Source organism: Sceloporus occidentalis, unplaced genomic scaffold (assembly GCF_023333645.1).
Source record: "Sceloporus occidentalis isolate IW3139 unplaced genomic scaffold, rSceOcc1.0.p SCAF_2, whole genome shotgun sequence".
In the NCBI taxonomy this organism is placed as follows: domain Eukaryota; kingdom Metazoa; phylum Chordata; class Lepidosauria; order Squamata; family Phrynosomatidae; genus Sceloporus; species Sceloporus occidentalis.
In genome coordinates, this window is record NW_028316982.1 from 18490118 (window position 1) to 18510304 (window position 20187).

The 20187-nt window shown below is 41.1% G+C and overlaps 1 protein-coding gene across 4 annotated transcripts in view; it reads right to left on the reverse strand.

Moving 5' to 3' along the window:
* The window catches only part of FNDC3B (fibronectin type III domain containing 3B), a 396089-nt gene that overhangs the window by 61381 nt on the left and 314521 nt on the right, over positions 1-20187 (reverse strand). For 3 of the 4 annotated variants that reach the window (XM_089508835.1, XM_089508834.1, XM_089508836.1), the window contains 3 exons: positions 19678-19791; positions 16050-16199; positions 13365-13645 (listed from right to left, as the gene is read on the reverse strand). In XM_089508835.1, the coding sequence (XP_089364961.1) occupies positions 13365-13645; positions 16050-16199; positions 19678-19791 (545 nt within the window). The remainder of the gene's footprint in view (positions 1-13364; positions 13646-16049; positions 16200-19677; positions 19792-20187) is intronic. The other variant, XM_089508837.1, reaches the window with a different exon arrangement.

A 20187-nucleotide genomic window follows, 5' to 3' on the forward strand; every position in this document is an offset into this window, starting at 1 on the left:
AGCTCTTCTCATTCACAGAAGTTGTGACTGAGGAACCTGAGTGATTCCCAGTCCATCCATATCACATTTCTGAAACTTGTGCAAAAAGTTCAATGTCATTACTGCGATATCTTCACTGGGGAACTTTTAAAAGTCAACAAAGTGTGTAAGCTTCTTTGCTCTCTATTTAGATGGTAAAAAATTGAGAGGAAGAGAATCGTGGACATCTAAAAAAGTTTGGCCTATATGATTTAAATCATATTTCCTATCACCATGTACGGATGTGAGAGTTGCACAGTTAAGAAAGATGATAGGAGGAAATCAACTAATTTGAGATGTGTTGCTGCAAAAGAGTGCTGAGGATTCCATAGACAGCCAAAAAGTAAATAAATAAAAAACCCCAACAAATGGGGTTTGGAACAGATCAAGCTTGAACTATCCCTGGAAGTTAAGATGACAAAACTGAGGCTGTCATACTTTGCTCACATCATGAGAAGGCATGACTCATGAGAAAAGACAATAATGCTAAGAAAAGTAGAGGACAGCAGAAAGAGAGGAAGACCACATGCCAGATGGTTAGACTCAACCAGAGATATCATGGGCATGAATTTGCAGGAACTGAGCAGAGCAGCAGAGGATAGAGGATCTTGGAGATGTTTCATCCACAGGGCTGACATGAGTCAGGGCAGACTAGAGGGTAGCTAACGCTAACAATAACACCAACAACATAAATATGTTTAAAGCAGTGGTCTTCAACCATTTCACCCTTGGGACCCCCCCCCCCCCCTTTATGCCCTTCCTGCTTAATGTAGTATATTAATATAAATATTTTGTTTGCTTAGTTAGTGTTTTAGAACAGTGTCACTTAAATAAATTTAATACTTAACACATGTGTAAGTTCTACACATATTGTCTCACACACAGCCACATTAACATAAGCCAATGCTGATATGTACACACTAAGTCATGCGCTTTCATTCTTTCTTTGGACCTTTCGACACAAGGCACAGAAGTAGGGTCAGTTCGCATTGGCCGATGCGTATTCACGTCATATCGCATCGTTCATTCACACCTGGGCGGCCTTCCGAATCGAGGTTTTGCAAATCGGCCAATGTGTATTCAGGCAAAGTGAGGCAAGTGCAGATTGGATAACCACACCAGCCCAATACAATGTGTACTGGCCTATGAGCATCGGCAGCTTTGCGCATGCTCTGTGGGCCTCTGAACGGCGGCAACATTTTTAACTTCCTGGGTGAAGAATGAGGTAACTGTTTAGCGCGTAATATCGTGAGAATTGCTGCTTTTAGCAACTTACGAAAGGGGTATGCACCATCTGTATATCTCTGTGTGTGTGTGTGTGTGTGTGTGTGTGTGTATATATATGCGCACACACATAAATACATACATATATATACATACTTATATATATATACACATAGTGGTACAGCCAAAAGTGAGATGCCTTTTTTTATGTGTACACACACATTTGTCTGTATGAGTGTTTATATACACACACACATATATATAGATATAGATATACACACATATACACATAGTGGTACAGCCAAAAGTGTGATGCCGTTTTTATGTGTACACACACATTTGTCTGTATGAGTGTTAATATATACACACACACACACACACACACATATATATACAAAAACACACTGTGCCACAGCCAAAAGTGTGATGCCATATTTATATATGTACACACACATCTGTCTGCTTGAGTGTTTGTATATATATATATGTGTGTGTATATGTATGTATATACACACACACACACACTGGTACTGCCAAAAGTGTGAAGCCATTTATATGTGTACACACCCAGCTGTGTGTGTGTGTGTGTGTGTGTATACACACACACACATATATACAGACATATACACATACACACACACACACACACACACAAACTGTGGAGCAGCCAAAAGTGTAATGCTGCATGTATATGCTTACACACACATCTTTGTGTGTGTGTGTGTGTGTATGTGTATATATATATATACACACACACACACACATACATATATATATATATACACACACACACATATATATACGCATACACAAACTGTGGAGCAGCCGAAAGTGTAACGCTGCATGTATATGCTTACACACACATCTTTGTGTGTGTGTGTGTGTGTATGTGTATATATATATACACACACACACACACACATATATATATACGCATACACAAACTGTGGAGCAGCCGAAAGTGTAACGCTGCATGTATATGCTTACACACACATCTTTGTGTGTGTGTGTGTATACATACATACACACACACACACACACACACACACATATATACACATATATACATATACATTCCCCCCCACGACACAAAAGGTTTCCGCTTTATCTCCTTCAGTGGAAAAATCGCTCCCCAGCCCCGGCGGTTGTCCTGAAAGGGGAAAGGGCCAACGGAAGGAGAAGGGGGAAATTCCTGCGCAGCATCATGGGAAATTTGTAACCCGGTGGTCTTCATGAGAACCAGCGGATTGGATGTACACACCAGCCAAAGCAGCAGAGGTTTTGCACTGGCCATCAATACGGATCCCGCCGATCCACTAATTTTGCGCACTCGCAAAACGGAGGAGCCGTCTGCCTTCAGTTCGGAACCCAGCCGTGAATACGCATTGGCCAAAGCGTATTCATGTTATATCGCATTGGTCAATACGTATTCTGAGCTCACAGGTGTGGAACACCAATGCGATATAACGCAAATACGCATCGACTAATGCGAACTGACCCTACTTCTGTGCCCTGTGTGGAAAGGTCCTTTCACTCACACACATACTCATTTACTTTCTTACACATACAGTCATACAGAAACATTCATTCTCTTGTCCATATGTGAATACACTGTTATTGTTATGTGCCTTCAAGTTGTTTATGACTTATGGCGACTGTAAGGCAAACCTGATATACACAACTGTATATGCAAGTATGTAAAAAGAAATAAAGAGTGTGACTGTGTGTGTGTGTGTGTGTGTGTGTGTGTGTGTGAGAGAGAGAGAGAGAGAGAGAGAGAGAGAGAGAATTTGTGTGAGAGACTTAATGAATGAGGGAGGGAGAGTCTTTCACACGTGTGTGTGAGAGATTTAATCGCACTGGCACTGAAACGGACCCACTGTGTTCTAAAACGTGCATGTGCGGGCTCGCACGGAACGGGATGGGGCTAAGAACCCCATTTTACCACACGCTGGAATGCTGCCTTTGCCGCTGGGCATTCCAATTGTGTCCCCGTTCCGTTCCAGAGGGCGCCATTTTTGAGAACTGTTCGAAAGCGTTCTCAAAAATGGCGCCCTCTGGAATGGAACAGGGATGCAATTGGAACACCCGGCGGCAAAGGTGTTGTTCCAGCGTGTGGTAAAATGGGGTTCTTAGCCCCATCCTGTTCCGTGCGCGCCTGCACACGTTTTAGAACACACTGGGTCCGTTTCAGGGCCAGTGCGATAAACTTGTTAGTGTGTGACAAACAGTCACTCACACACCAGGAGAGGTACTGAGGTTTCATGAAAGAATGTCTTCATGATGCAGCAAAGTCTCACCCCAAGAACTGGGACAGTGATGGAGGAGAAACAGGGCCTCCAAGTCTCACACTCCCCTTGAGCAACCTTTCTTAGGGAATAAGCAAGGTGCTTGAAGACTAGAAATACATACATTTCCAGTCTCCATATTCATGAAGGGGAAAATAGAAGCAGGAAATTACATGTTGGTCAGTCTGACATCAGTATCAAGCAAAATTCTAGAACATATTATGAATGGGTCAATCTGTAAGTAAATAGAAATATATTCTACTTGAGATCAACATGGATTTGTCAGGAATAAGTCATGTCAAAACAACCTTATATCAATTTTTAATAGTTTGGCAAGCCACAATATCCTTGTTGAGAAGATTGCAAAATGTGGATTGGATGCTATTGCTGTTAGGGGAGTTGATAGCTGGCTTTAAATAACATACAGCCTAGATTACCGAACTACACTCTTATAGTGCTGCTATTCCACTTTAACAGCTCTGGCTGCCTCCTGTTGCATTCTGGGATTTCCAGTTTAAGGAGGGGCATTTAGTATTCTCAGCCAGAGAGCTCTTAGCCCAACTACAAGCCTTATTATTATTATTATTATTATTATTATTATTATTATTTATACCCCGCTCTTTAGCCAAAAGGCTATCAGAGTGGCTTACAAATTGTTAATTAGACATTTCCCTGCCCTCAGGCTTACACTCTAAAGAGACAAGCCATAAAAGAAGAAGGGAATAGCAGTGGGGAAGGGGAAAAGTCCAGCAGATCTTCTCTCCCTCTGAGGCCTGGACTGGAGCGAGGACCCTTCTTCTTACTCTGATTAGGCCCTATGGAACTGGCCTGTCCTTCTCTCCCTCTGGATGGAGTGAGGGCCTTCTTCTTTCAGGCAGGCCCAGATGGATCTGGGTTACCTTTCTCTCTCTGTGGATGATGGTGGATGGAGGGAGGGCTTTCTTCTTTCAGGCAATCCCTGATGGAGCTGGTTTTCCTTTCTCTCCCTGTGGATGATGGTGCATGGAGGGAGGGCTTTCTTCTTTCAGGCTGGCCCTGATGGAGCTGTGTTACCCTTCTCTCTCTGTGGATGATGGTGGATGGAGGGAGGGCTTTCTTCTTTCAGGCAATCCCTGATGGAGCTGGTTTTCCTTTCTCTCCCTGTGGATGATGGTGCATGGAGGGAGGGCTTTCTTCTTTCAGGCTGGCCCTGATGGAGCTGTGTTACCCTTCTCTCTCTGTGGATGATGGTGGACAGAGGGAGGGCTTTCTTCTTTCAGGCAAGCCTTGATGGAGCTGGTTGCCTTTCTCTCTCTGTGGATGATGGTGGACGGAGGGAGGGCTTTCTTCTTTCAGGCAATCCCTGATGGAGCTGGTTGCCTTTCTCTTCCTGTGGATGATGGTGGATGGAGGGAGGGCTTTCTTTTTTCAGGCAAGCCTTGATGGAGCGGTGTTACCTTTCTCTCTCTGTGGATGATGGAGGATGGAGGGAGGGCTTTCTTCTTTCAGGCTGGCCCTGACGGAGCTGGTTGCCTTTCCCTTCCTGTGGATGATGGTGGATGGAGGGAGGGCTTTCTTCTTTCAGGCAAGCCTTGATGGAGCTGGGTTGCCTTTCTCTCCCTATGGATGATGGTGGATGCAGGGGAGGGCTCTTCTTTCAGGCAAGCCCTGATGGAGCTGGGTTGCCTTTCTCTCCCTGTGGATAATGGTGGATGCAGGGGAGGGCTCTTCTTTCAGGCAAGCCCTGATGGAGCTGGGTTGCCTTTCTCTCCGTGTGGATGATGGTGGATGCAGGGGAGCACTCTTCTTTCAGGCAAGCCCTGAATGCAACAGCAGGCAGCCAGAGCAGCCAAAGTGGAATAGCAGCACTATAAAGGTGCAGTGCGGTAATGTAGTAAATGGATATAAATTAATTATCATCCTCTTGGAAGAAGATTTTAAGAAGAGGGATGCAGAGTCCTAGGCTCTGTGCTATTTGTTACCTTTATAAAGGACTAGATAAGGATGCAGAGGGGTTGATTTCCTGCATGTAATATAAAGCTAAGAGGAATAGCACATACCATAACAGGCTAGATTAAAAAGGGGCTAGCTAGGCTGAAACACTGGATTGAAATGAATAAAATGAAATGTGACAGATGAAAAGTCTTGCATTAAGGCACAAAACCTGAAGTACAGTATTGGGGTGGGGTTGGAAGAAGTTAGTGGAAAGACTCAGATGACTTTTTACCCTTGTGACTCCCTTTACATCGACATACAGATGTTGTGCCCCACCCTGCTTGATTTAGTCTTATAAGTGTACATCTTATAAGGAAATAGCTTTCCTTCTCTTCCCTTTGGCAGAGGTTCTAAGCACTATCCTTGTCTTTCTCTTCTCCTCCAGGACAGAAAAGGGTTGGGAAGCAGAGGAGGAAGAATCAGGGCCTCCTTGTCTTGTGCTTCCCCCCATCTTGAGCAACTCTGGCACGCCCCAGGTACCCACCCCACAGTTTGAGAACCATTGTCTTAGTTGATCACAAGTTTAGTATGAGCCAGCAGTGTGATGTATGCTAATGGGATCATGCCTTGCATTAGTAGAACCATTACATTCAGATCAGGGAAATAATACTTCCATTAAATTTTACATTGCTCAGGTTCCATTTGAAGTACTCTGTCTAATTTTGGACTCTGTGTTTCAAGAAGGATTAACTAATAGTAGCTGAGATCCTACACAGCTCAGCATAGTGTAAGAATTTTGCAGGCAGATTTCCACTACGGCTCCCCACTCATCACCCTTAAGACTCATGGCTGTCCTGTGACATCCCATCTTAATGGCTATTCCATGGCTGGTGGATAGGTAAGTGGATCAGGAAAGTGTCTGGCTATGCCCTGAGGTCAGACATAGAATGATGTTATTTTTCACTGAGATAAGCTTGGGATCTCATGGCAGATATAATTATTCTGCATTTGGCTATGGGAATATGACCAGACACTTCTCTGATCCTCTGAGCTCTTCATCAGCCATGGAATGGTTATTCAGGGGGTGTATCACGATACAACCACAAGTCCTGGAGCGAGAACTTTATTCATTGTGGAGGGTGGATGAAAATACCAACCTTTGCAATGATCCCTCCTACTCCAAAAGACATATGCAACCATAAGGTAGCTTTGTGTATGTCATGAACAGGATGCTGTTCAGAGAATGAACAGAATGATGAGGGGTGCAAAACTACTGTTAGGAACTGCTGAAAAGAACTGGGGATGTTTAGCCTAGAGAAGATTTTAAGGAGATAAATAAAATAAGTCTTCCAGTATATGAAAGACTACCATGCAGATGATGGAGCAGGCTTGCTCTCTATTGTTAAACAGCCGGGGAGAGAATTGATTTACAGGAATTACAGAGTAGTAGATTTCAGTTCAATGGTAGTAGAAATGTCCTAACAATGAGAGCTGTTCAGTAGAGGAGCAGACAATTTCAGGAGGTGCTGGGTTCTTTGTCTTCACTGGAGGCATTTAAGCAGAAGCTGGACAGCTGCATCTCACACTACCAAACCAGCACTAAGTAGGAGGATGGACTAGATAATTGTTAAGGTCTATTTCAATTATACAATTTTAAGACTGACTGGGTATGCATTATTTTAAGGCAATGTGTGATGGGGCAGCAGATTTTAATATACAATAACAGGTGATAAAACTTTATTTTTATTGCATCTTTTACAAAGGAGGTCATTTGGAAATGTTATGTTTTTTGTCTCAAGAGCCAACACATTTTTGCTGTCTCCCATCTGTGAGGACAATTAGTGCGCTATGAGTGCTGGAATATCCAAACAATCTGGTGCACAGAAACCTATTTTTTTTATCTTTATCAGATACAGTCACATTTCACTGATCCTGACAGTAATCATTATTTGATTGGCAACAACCCAGTCAACAAGCTGTTCAACCAGAAGTAGTATAATTCATGTTGCTGCTGGCTGAGTTGGCCCAATGTTTTTTGTGTTGATAGTGAGTGAATTGCTCAATTAGGCAGCTTCTTTCTTTAAAGAACACAAGGGACATTGCTTCATTGATAAAAGCAGCTGAAGCACTCAATTTGATGCCTCTTTGCAATGACAAGGTTACAGACTTTATAACACAGAGCTTTCCCTAGTCATTTAAAGGAGTCCATTAGTAATGTAGTACTAATTACAATGTTAATAGATTTGAGGCTGCAGTAAATTAGCTGTGAATTAGCCATTCACTAGCTTTACACAATCAGCTGAGGTTTGATGCAAAATAAGATGGTAAGAGTGGAAAGAAGGAAGAAAGTTGCTGTTTCTGCTAAGGGATAAAAAGATGAGCTTGGCAAAAACACTGCAGACAATATTTATTAGTCTAAAATGAAAAAGGAATAAATTTGTTTAATATTGGTATGTTTTAGAAATACTGCTCACCACAGCATTTTCTGAGTTAATCAAAGATGACTAAAAAGAAGTTATAACCATGAACTGATTAGTTATATAATTGTTAACATCCATATTTTTTTAAAAAAATGTTGTTACCTTCTTATTTTATAAAAATTCTTTCCAGCATTGCCTTTAGATTTTATGAACCCTGCCTGGAAAATTGTTCTTGCCAACTTATCTGGCAGCTCTTCTTCTTTTACATTCAAATAAAACAAAGAGAAAAAGTGGGCTCAGATTTTAAAAATCATGATTTTTTAGTTAAAAATATGGTTACTTATGAAACCTAGAGGTCTTAGGAAGGATAGCCAGTGAGTTATGATAGTGTAAGTGTGATCTACTGTGATGTAACAGTTAGAGTGACTTGGGGTCAGGGTTACTGGACATCCTCCTTTTTCTATATTTCAACCTTCTGTCCAGGAAGGATTCTAAAATGTCCTCCATTTGGAACATAACTGAGAAGCATGAATTTACATTTATGTGAATGTTTTAGCTTTTATTTGGTCATGTCTTCCATTTTCTTGGTTGTCCTCCATCTTGCAGTGCCTTGTCCTCCTTTGCAGTTATGACATCTGGTCACCCTGCTTGGGGGATGCAGGTACAAGTCTTCACTAGATCACTGTATAACCTTAGGCTAGTTACTTTCTCTCAGCCTAGCGTACCTCAGAGTGTTATGATGAGAGGAGAGCTATGTACTGTATGTCACCATGAACTCAATGGAAAAAAGATATGTTACAAATGTAACTAGTAAATAATGCAACAAATAAAATATTTTGATAGTCTCTTCTGTAACATTTATTTATCTCCAATATTAAAAATACAAGGAGTTATCACCAAGCCTTAGTCAGGCCCCACCTGGAATATTGTATCCAGTTCTGGGCACCACAATTCAAAAAGGATGTAGAGAAACTGGAGCGTGTCCAAAGGAGGGCAACTAAGATGCTAAAGGGTCTGGAAACCGTGCCCTATGAGGAATGCCTTAGGGAGCTGGGTATGTTTAGCCTGGAGAAGAGAAGGCTAAGAGGTGATATGATAGCCCTGTTTAAATATTTGAAGGGATGTCATATTGAGGAGGGAGCAAGCTTGTTTTCTGCTGCTCCAGAGGCTAGAACGCGGAACAATGGAGGCAAACTGCAGGAAAAGAGATTCCACCCCAACATTAGGAGGAACTTCCTGACAGTATGGGCTGTTCGACAGTGGAACACACTCCCTCAGAGTGTGGTAGGATCTCCCTCCTTGGAGGTCTTTAAGCAAAGGCTGGATGGCCATCTGTCGGGGATGCTTTCATTGGGAGTTCCTGCATGGCAGAATGGGGTTGGACTGGATGGCCTTGTGGTCTCTTCCAATTCTATGATTCTAAATGTCAATTGGCCTCCCATACAAAGATAAAGAACGCTATAGTCCAACCTTTCCCAGTACAATTCCTGTGTTGCAGTTTTACTGGAAATTTCACTTTCAAGCTCTGTGTGCAAACTTCAGTATAAACTTTCATGGGTTTGTGTGTGTGTGAGTGTGTGTGTGTGAGTGTGTGTGTGTGTTCTTCAGGTTATGTGAGGCAGGTACAGATACAAGGAGTGTAATAAGAAGTCTTGAACATATTATTTATGGGGGCAAATCCAGTTGCTGTTATCAGTATGCAAAAACTTAATAGAGAAAGATAAATTATTAGACATTGAGTTTAAAGACAAGAAATAGATGCCTTTATTCCAGACGATGCTGCAGCAGGTGGCAAATAACCTGACTCTACTACAATGCTTTGGGTTTGCTAAATTGACTGTAGCATTAAAATGTTGTGCCAGACACAGCCCCAACTTTGTTCATGGGCCCTGGTATCTATGCAGGACAATAGTCTTAGAATCATAGAATCATAGAGTTGGAAGAGACCACAAGGGCCATCCAGTCCAACCCCCTGCCATGCAGGAAATCCAAATCAAAGCATCCCCAACAGATGGCCATCTAGCCTCTGCTTAAAGACCTCCAAGGAAGGAGACTCCACTACTCTCCGGGGAGTTTGTTCCTCTGTCGAACAGCCCTTACTGTCAGGAAGTTCTTCCTAATGTTGAGGTGGAATCTCTTTTCCTGTAGCTTGCATCCATTGTTCCGGGTCCTAGTCTCTGGAGCAGCAGAAAACAAGCTTGCTCCCTCCTCAATGTGACATCCTTTCAAATATTTAAACAGGGTATCATATCACCTCTTAACCTTCTCTTCTCCAGGCTAAACATACCCAGCTCCCTGAGTCGTTCCTCATAGGGCAAGGTTTCCAGACCTTTCACCATTTTAGTTGCCCTCCTCTGGACATGCTCCAGTTTCTCAATGTCTTGCTGAATTGTTTAGGACTGGTCCAAGGCTTTTTGCTGCTTGCACCAAAAGGCAAGATGGAGCTCAAACTAGTTTAGGGGTGCAGTATAGGCAATACAGCACACATAACTCTGTTTTCCAAGAGAGGGAGAAAACAGAGCTCATAAGAAATGGCTGACCACTACCAAGCAGATGCCCAAGATGGTTTCATCACTATGCCTAAGGGCATGATGAACTATGTGGAGTTGAAGGCTTTCACGGCTGGCACTCATAATTTTCTGTGGGTTTTTCGGACTATGAGGCCATGTTCTAGAAGAGTTTATTCTTGACTGGGAAGATGAGGGGGGTTTCCCAGCAGACAATGGATCATTAATTAAATTGACACCCTGAGATCTTGCCATTCAACAAGAGAACAATACAGAGATTAACATGTAAATCATTTCCTCTCAACCAACAGTATATGTACCCCACTCTTCCATGCCAGCATTCTCTGAAGATGCCAGCCACAGCTGCTGGTGAAACATCAGGAATAAACTCTTCTAGAACACAGCCTCATAGTCCAGAAAAACCCACAAAAAACATAATGCACTCTCAGTTCAAGTGCAACATCCTTTGTCTCCAGAAGACCTGAGGAAACATTCATTCTCCACTATTTGCTCTGTCTCCACCTCTGCCAAGCAGAGACAATTCAAATGTCACAATTCCATTCATAGAAGAGCTAAGATCTACAAGAATTCATCTTATATAACAAGAAAATTGAAATAGTCAAAGAGTTCCTATACCTTGGACAAAAAATTAATCAGAATGGGGGCGGCAGTCAAGAAATTAGAAGTATGCTAGGATTGGAAAGGGCAGCTATGAAAGAAATGGACAAGATCGTAAAGAGGATTGCCCAAACCTTTGTATACCCCATTGTCATGTACAGATGTGAGAGCTGGACAATGAAGAAAGCCAACAGGAAAAAAAACAACCTCATTTTAGATGTACTGCTGGAGAACAGTGCTGAGGATAGCGTGAATGACCAAGAAGACAAACAGATCAAGCCTGAACTCTCCCTGGAAGCCAGGAAGACTAAATTGAGGCTGTCATATTTTGGCCACATCAAGAGAAGCCATGAATCATTAGAAAAGACAAAAATGCTAGAAAGGGTAGAAGGCAGCAGTAAGAGAGGGAGACCACATGCCAGATGGATGGACACAATCAGAGAGGCCATGAGCCTGCAGGACCTAAGCAGAGCAGTGGAGGACAAGGTGTCTCGGAAGTCTCATTCATAGGGTCGCTATGAATCAACTTGAGGACAGTTAACAACAACAACAACAACAACAACAACAACGGATGGCCACTGATAGACTCATCTTCCATGAATCTATCTATCACAAGGTCAGATTCCTTTAACCCTTGTCACCTTTTGAATAATAAAAACAAATAATCCTTTTTTTGCACTTATTCCATCCTGCTGCTATTTTACTTGAATGGGGATGTTTAATAGCAGCAACTGTTGCACTGCATCCTAGTTCAGCCTTATCCAGAGGCTGGGCATGGATGCCTTGGAATTGGAAATGGGAAAACTAAATTCATATTTTGGGTCAACTCAATGAAAGACCCTGGGTTGACATTTGATCAAACTCAATAAAGGTCATGAAGCATGTTGCAAAGTTCTTAATATGACAAAATTGCTAATAATAAATTCTATGTGCATTACTGTGTTCCTTGCCATCATTAGGGATAATTTGAATTGAAGAACCATTATACAAAGGTCTGAGGAGGGGACGACTTTGAACCATTTCAGAATTTTAAAATTACCCCTTACCTACATTCATTCCAAAATAATTTCTTAGAAGTGCACAGGAGGATAAATCATAATAATCACCAGTTAGGTCATCTATTTATCACTGCAGGCACATTAACAGAGTTAATATCCACACTTAATAATTACTGCTCGGAATCTGACAAACAAATGTATTGCACTGTGCAAAGAAGCATCATTATGCTCTAGCAACCTTTAATTGTTTTCTATACTTAGAGTGTACATCATAATTAGTTTAATCTTTGCTTACTTATGCTGCAATAGATATTGTGATTTTCAAACACTGAAAGGCCAGAAAAAAGGTCATCACTGAGTGAAGGCATAGTAATTAACCATCAGTCAAAAATCTCAAGACTATTTATGGCAGGATCCTACAGCAGGAAGCATGAGCAGGACAAACCCTCAGGGGCAGATGTTACTTCCCACCAGGCTTATTCCATTTTGGGATTTTATTCCAAGGGATTGCACAGCAGTGGCAAATGGTAATGTAATAGAAACAATAACTTGTTGTCCCTTTTCAATATACAGACATACAGTTTATAGTCTGTGAAAGCCAACTGTGCAAGTCAACTATTACAGGTGGGGGTCTCCAAAGCTTTTCCTACCATTTGGCATGATGAGAAATAGGGGAGAGGGCTTCGTTGCTTCTCTGTGTAGAACATCCAAGGACAAATGGTTTCCAGGAAGACCTGTTACAATTAGTATCACATCTGTACATTATCACGTGTGGGAAACCATTTGGTTATTGCACCCCAAGCAACAAAACAGTTTGGGTTTTCTCTGTGAGAAGCAAAGCAGGCATGGGAAAAGAAGAGTAAGGATCTTCAAGAACCAAATAGTAAAAAGGAAGATTACTCCTGTGGTATTAAGAGGCAAAGGCAAAAGCAGTTTCTATTTCGTGTCTGTCTTTGAACAGAATACAGGTTTCATCAGTGCAGCTGATGTGATTGTTTGCATACCTATCATCATGTAAAGAGTTAGGAATAAATCCAGTAACTAGTCCCAGCTAAAGTATACCTATTAAATCAGCTGCTGAACTGTAAGCCAATACTTATAGAAATCTCACTGATTCAGTATTTAGCAGGGCCTATCAACTCGACTCAGGCCCAAGATGGGAAAAAATTTGAACATCCAATTAGTGTAACCATCTCACTCTTTACCTACATACTGAAATTTGTCCCATTTCGAGTCTGAAATCAAGATTTTTGAAAGATCTGTTACCATATAAATTAAATTACTATTTGACCTTTTAAAACTCATCATATAATAACCCCTTACATCAAAATGTAAGCTTTCCAATGCTACTGAATAGCCCTTTACATTTACACTTACCGGAATGTGGTTTCAGGAAGCAAGTCACTGATAACGTAGCTCGTTACATTACCCACTGGTATGACAATATCACCAAGATCAATGTTGTAAGAAGTAATCTCAGACCCATTATTGCACGGTTCTTCCCAGTTCAAAACAAGGCACACAAAGGGTGATATCGGATAGGCATCCAAGTGCTCATCATCTGATATGTAGAGGGTGGTTACAGCATCAGGTACTGAAGCTGGGGCTCTGCAGGTGACAAGGTCACTGTAAGGTCCTGCTCCTGCCTGGTTTATTGCCTAGAAAATAAAACACACATTTTTGTTACTTCGCAGGCTAATCACTTCCACTGAATATCAGTGCATGGGTACTACATCTTCATGCAAAAGCCTAATGATCAGGAGCCCTGGTGGCACAGTGGTTAAATGCCTGTACTGCAGCCACTCACTCAAAACCATAAGGTTGCGAGTTCAATACCAGCGAAAGGGCTCAAGCTTGACTCAGGCTTGCATCCTTCTGAGGTCGCTAAAATGAGTACCCAAATTGTTGGGGGCAAGTTAGCTTACAGTTGTAAACCGCTTAGACACTGCTTAGGCAGTATGAAGCAGCATATAAATGAAGCTTGTTTGTTAATGATCAAAGCCAAGCTCACCCTCAATTGGCAAGTCTTAGGGTTAGTGTTTTTTTCTCAGTATCATTTCCCCATTTTTAAAATGCTAATAATAAAATCTATGACAGGACAAGCATTATGAGGACTGCGGCATGCTTAGCAAATTCACATGTACTATGTAAGTAGATAGAGAGCCAGTATAATGTGGTATAGTGATTTGAGCATTGGACTATGACTCTGGAGACCAGGGTTCAAATCCTCTCAGAGGCAGGCAAAAGCAAACCCCTCTGAACAAATCTCACCATGATAAATTTGCCTTAGGGTTGCCATAAGTCAGTATTGTGTTGGGGGCACACAAAAAAACAATGTAAGCAAATAATGGTACATTTAATAATAAGAAGTCACTCAGTATAGACAGGCTAACACAAATATGGCCTATGAAATTATGGCTTTGACATAAAAATATCATTTCTTTCTTTCTTTCTTTCTTTCTTTCTTTCTTTCTTTCTTTCTTATCCTGCCTTTCTCCCAGCAAAGGCAGCTTAAAACAAATAAAAATAAAATACAGCTAAAATACCACTAATACAAACATTTAACACCTGGGGTAGTATAAATACATTCTGCAGTTGGTTCCTCCCCCCCCCCCCCCGGCCCCGCTCATTAGTGCTAGTATTTGGTATGGGTAATTTCTGACATGAGGACTAGCAGGTCAAACTTTCTAACGTCAGTCATGAAAATTTTCACCCAGAGCATTAATTTTTGCAAAGAAGCTAACATGTCTTTTGCATGTTAGTTCTCAAGCAACGAGGATAACTATTGTTTGTTTTATATCTTGTTTCCTATATACTTTAAACCTCCAAAACACAAACTAAGAAACATTATGTTTCATTTTGCTCTCTTGTTCCTCCATTCCAATGCTTCTACAACAACATATTATGTTTAAAAAAGGATTTAAGCAACACCACAGAAATTAATGTATGTCTGGTAGGCTATAAGAGTAAACATCTATTCAGATGCGAAAGTGCACTATTTGGATTTCAATTTTTTGTGAAAATCTCTCTTCAAGCGATTTCTTGTAAATGCTGATCTTCCTCTTTCCTTATTGGACACTTTCACAAACATAAAAGACAGAAGCATTATTTTCCACTTACACAATAAACCTCCATTTTACTCTCCTTCACCTTAAGTGACACAATAATTTTCTTTCAGGTTTATGCCCAGGAGACATAACTCTTGGGAAATGATTCAGACTCTTAATTTTCTTTTTTTTAAAACCCACCAAGATAAACAAGGTCTTTCTCCACTCATATAAATCCTATCACAATAGGAGTCTGCGACACTCTAGATATTGTTGCATCACAGCTCTCACCATCCATGACCACTGAGCACCATAGCTGGAGCTGGAAGAGTAAGACATCCAGCAGTATCTGAATGACCACTTATTCCCCAGTAGTAGCACTTCTTAAAGGATCCCTATGGATCAAAATGCTATTTTGTGCTGGTTGAACTAAAAGTTACAGTAGGAAATCATGCCTTTGAATATAATCTGTTATTGAACAGCTATAGAACAGGATGGGCAAGTTCAAGTGAAAAACCAGTAAGCAGATTCTGAACCTTTCTTTTACCCACCACTTTACTACCCCAGACTCTTTCCATTCAAGCAATCTCTTTTACATGTAATCCTGCTCTAAGAGGAAGACTAAAAACAATAGAGGAATGCCACCAGATGAACCCAAACACAAGGCTTTTGTGAATGAAAGTTTTTTAAATGGAAAAGCCTATAAAAATGATGCATTTTGAGCAAGGAAACTTCAACATTTACACCATGAAATGTTTGTATTTCACCCAACTACTGGTTTATTTAAAATAAGCAGCCAACTGTGATTTTTAGAAGATACTAATGTTCACAAAGCCCTATGATCTTTCAATAAAAGTAAAGTTTGCAGCATCTGGAACAATCCTAGATGACTGAAATTCTCTAGTAATTCCACCTCAGTCCTAATTCAGTTGCAAAAATACCACCACGTCACAACCAACTTATGAAGGAAGCAGATGATGAATGAAAATAACCTAAGGAAGTCAACTTGTTTTACCTGTAGTCTACAGAAATAGTGTGCTGCTGCCGACAACTGGCTGATTTCAAACGAGTTGCCTGTGCCACTGTACACCAGTTCTAAAGACTCTTCATCTTCCCCCCACTCCAGTCTGTATTCTGAGATGTCAGCACCAAAACTCTCAGGACTCTGTAAAACATATCAAATATGTCTGATCATATTTATGCCTAAAAAGGACTGTCACAGGTCAAGGAAAGCGAAGGGAAGGAAAACTCTAAAAGAGAGAAAGAATATGTTTTAACACTAGCAGTCCCTATGTGAGCCAGATAGGGAGCTAGGTCTGAGTCTCCAGCTTGAATACAAAATTTAAAAAATCAAAGAAATAGGGTATTCCTCAGAGAAACTCAGTGGAGTTTCATAATTTTTATTATTATTAACCTTTATTTATAAAGCGCTGTAAATTTACACAACGCTGTACATACAATAATGTAGTTCAGTCTAATGTTAGCAATGCAATTTTTAACTATCCAGGAAAAGGAGATGGAGTCATAGACAGCTCTTCAGGTGTTGTAGCTCACAGAATCTGCCATCATGGACTCAATTGCTTCATCTGGGGAATCTGAAGATGGTAGGATATCCTTTGAAGCCCTACAATGTCCTTTGAAGCCCTACAATCAAAGCACACAGTTTCCCATGCACAGCTAGTACCAAAACCTAATCCACTGCCACAACAGGATGAATTTGTGACAATTATTTAGGCATGGAAATAATCAAGATTCTATTCTACCACTACATAATGCTGCTATGTGATACAAAATGGGTAAAAAGGGAGAGAAGGAAATGTCAAATGATAATGATCTAGACTGTGCAGAATTCAAAGACACAGCCATGTTTGGAAAATCAGTACGTGAAGGGATCTTGTAGCACCTTTGAGACTAAATGAAAGAAAGAAAATGGTAGCATGAGCTTTCATAGACTTTGTTCCCCTTCTGCCAAGGTATACGGTTCACATAAAATAAATGTACTGCAGTGCCATGGGTTTGTATATAAAATTATGGCTTCATTTACAGTGTGAATATGAGGCAAGTAGCTGTTGGGAACAGGGAAGGAATAGTTGAAGTGTTGAAGGGAATGCTGTTTGGTGGAATGTTTGAGAAGATTTGCACAAGACAAGTGCTGCATGACAGTTGCGAGTTTCAATTTGAGTGTAAACCGTTGTAGCCTATTTTGAAAAGAGTGGAGCATGTGAAAGGGTTTTGAATTAGAGACCCAGCATGGCATAGTGGTTTGAGTGTTAAGACTATAATTTTAGAGACCAGGGTTTGATTCCCACTCAATCACAAAACCCATTGGATGACCTTGGGTAAGTCACATGCTCTTAGGGGAAGGCAATTGCAAGCCTCCTCTGAACAAATCTTGCCAGGAAAACCCCATGGTAGGTTTGCCTTAGGGTCACCATAAGTCAGAAACGACTTGAAGGCACACAACACACATAGGGTTGGAGTGAGAGAAATGCTTTTGAGTTGATTGATTTGTAGGGATCTGAGTTAGCTTGAGAGGAGAGAGTGTGGTGTTTGTTTTTAGGTTTAACATCTGTAAATAAAGTGTTGTTTTTGTTTTTCTATACTTTTGGCTTCTGTAAGCACTATCATTCTAAAAGCTTGGTTTCAGACAAGGTGTCTGTGGTGGCAGCATTGAAGGTGGAAAGGTGATGTCCTGTTGGTGATAATAGTATAAATACTCATAAGCACCTTGAGGGCATTTAGATTAACCCCACTGTTGGTGTCACACAAGTAGGTCTGGAGGAAGGCCATTGTAGACAATATTGCGAATCACTATGTTGATGTATATGTGTGTGTATTTTAATACTATATGTTTTAACCTGGTTTTAATTTTTCTGATTGTTTAACTGTTTTTAACTTTTGTATTTTCTGGATTTTTAATCACTGCAAGTCACTTTGAGTTCCAGTCTGGAAAAAAGTGGGACATAAACAAATAAATAAAGAATAAATACCATCACCATCATGAAAGTCTTCACACTGGATGGGATGAGAGTAAAAACCCACACATTTGGTGGTTCCAGTGGTGGGATACAAGCAAGCAGAGATCTCCACATTTGGTGTCGGCAGCAGTGGGGTGTATTTTTTGAGATCCCTACAAGTGCCTCCTTGTGATCAAAAACAACCAGCAAACCAGAGAGAAAGTTTGCCTCCTCTATGCTATGCTCCTTTTCTGTTTGTAAATTATTAGTGTTGGTTAGTATTCTATATATGCTACTTAGTTAACTGAGTAACCTCTCCTGGCCTGACCCCTACTCCTAAACCTGATGGAAACATAGTTCACCATGCTTCCAATGCCACCAGAATTGTCCTCATTCACCCCATGCTGCCCAGTAAAGTAGGTTGGAGAGAGGGGAGTTACAATTTTGAATATGTAGCAATAATCAATTGGAAACAGTTACAGACGAGTAACTAGATATCCATGATCACTAGTTAGTTATGATTTTGACACTAGTGCCACTACTTTATCAGGCATCAGCTGCATGGAAAAAAGGAGGTCTATTGTGACTGTCATTGAAGCACATTTCTGTCACATTTGGGGGGAGTGGGGTGGTCAGGCCAGGATAAGTTATTTGGGGCTGTCCACACCAGTGATAAGATGCAGTTCCACCCTGTTCTGAATCCTCCTTGTTAAATGACACACATGGCCAGCACAGGAGAAATTCAGGATGAAGCTGCACTCTGGGGCTTAACATTAGAGCAAATAACCTCTGGGTTGTTCCAGTACAAGTTGGAAAGTCCAAACTGTCACACTGGCATGTGAGCTGCATGCCAGTGTGGAGACAGAGAAGGAGCTGGCAAGGTGTTGGTGCAATTGCTGTGCATTTTTTCTCACCCGCCTGCAATTCAATCACACATGTGCATGTGTGGTCAGTTGCACCATCAACCCATTGCACTCCCTGTGAAGTGAAATGATGACCAACTCATGTGTCACGGACAATACAATGGATTTGATCGTAACATTAACAAACTGACTGGTACAACAGGGGGTCATGAGGGAAGGGGGAAAGGTATGCTGGGGCTCCATGATCATGCTGTGCCAATGTGCCAGTGGGCACATGTATATACTATATGGACAGTTGACCGTTTGTGCAATCAAGTGGCCACTCGCATGGAGTGTTGTGTTGGGCATTGAATGGGCTGACAGCTGGGTGGGATGAAGGAGGTGATTGGTGGCTGCGGAGGCATGTCTGTGTGCATGTGCACATGCATTTGGGGTAGCAGAAAGAAAACAAGTATTTTGCACCCTCAAATGCTCCATTTTATCAGGTCTGTCCTTGCAGATGAAGGGGCACTGTGTGGATTCCCATACTGGTTTGGCCTGTTGTGGGAGCCAGCAATGTGGGGATTGGGTTCTTCCTGTGAATTAAGAAACCTCAGAGGTAAGCTGGCTTTGCTCAGGCCATTAGTCAACTAAGTACTTGATATAGAATTTCAGACATTTTTATTATCTTTTTAAATGGATAGAAGTATTGAATGTACTACACTTCCCCACAGTTGATCACATCATATCAGGATTCTATCAACTAATTCTGCTGAGGGAGATGGCCTGTGCCAGATTATTTAAGCAAAGTAGAAGCATAAAGTACAGAAAAAACTCCTCTTACCTCCCAGGTAGCAAGTACACTTGTTTCCGAAAGGAAGGTGAGGCAAGGAGATTTACACTGCCCAGGAGGCCCAGCGGTAGTTGTAATTTTTGCGGCTTCAGAGTAAGTCCCATACTAAGGAGGGAAAATATATATAAATATATATGTATATTATTTGTTATGGTTGAACCTCCAACCCAACATGGAAATGTCTGAAAATATGAAGCCAGACCAGCAAATGTGAGTAAACAACAAATAGCTGTTGCAACATTCAATAGTGCAATCTCACAATTTCAGACATCACTGCCCTCTGCCAGATGCATAAAGAACTATTCGATTTCTTGTGTGCATAAGAATTACTACACTTTTCTTTAACATGTCATAAAACATGCATATAGACTATTATGTACATCCGATTTGATTTGATAGATTTCATAATATCAAAACCTTTAACATGTTGGTTCTCAGTGCCCTACCTTAGACCATCTAAACAATCTCCCAAAGTAATTCAATACTGAAATTCAGGATTCT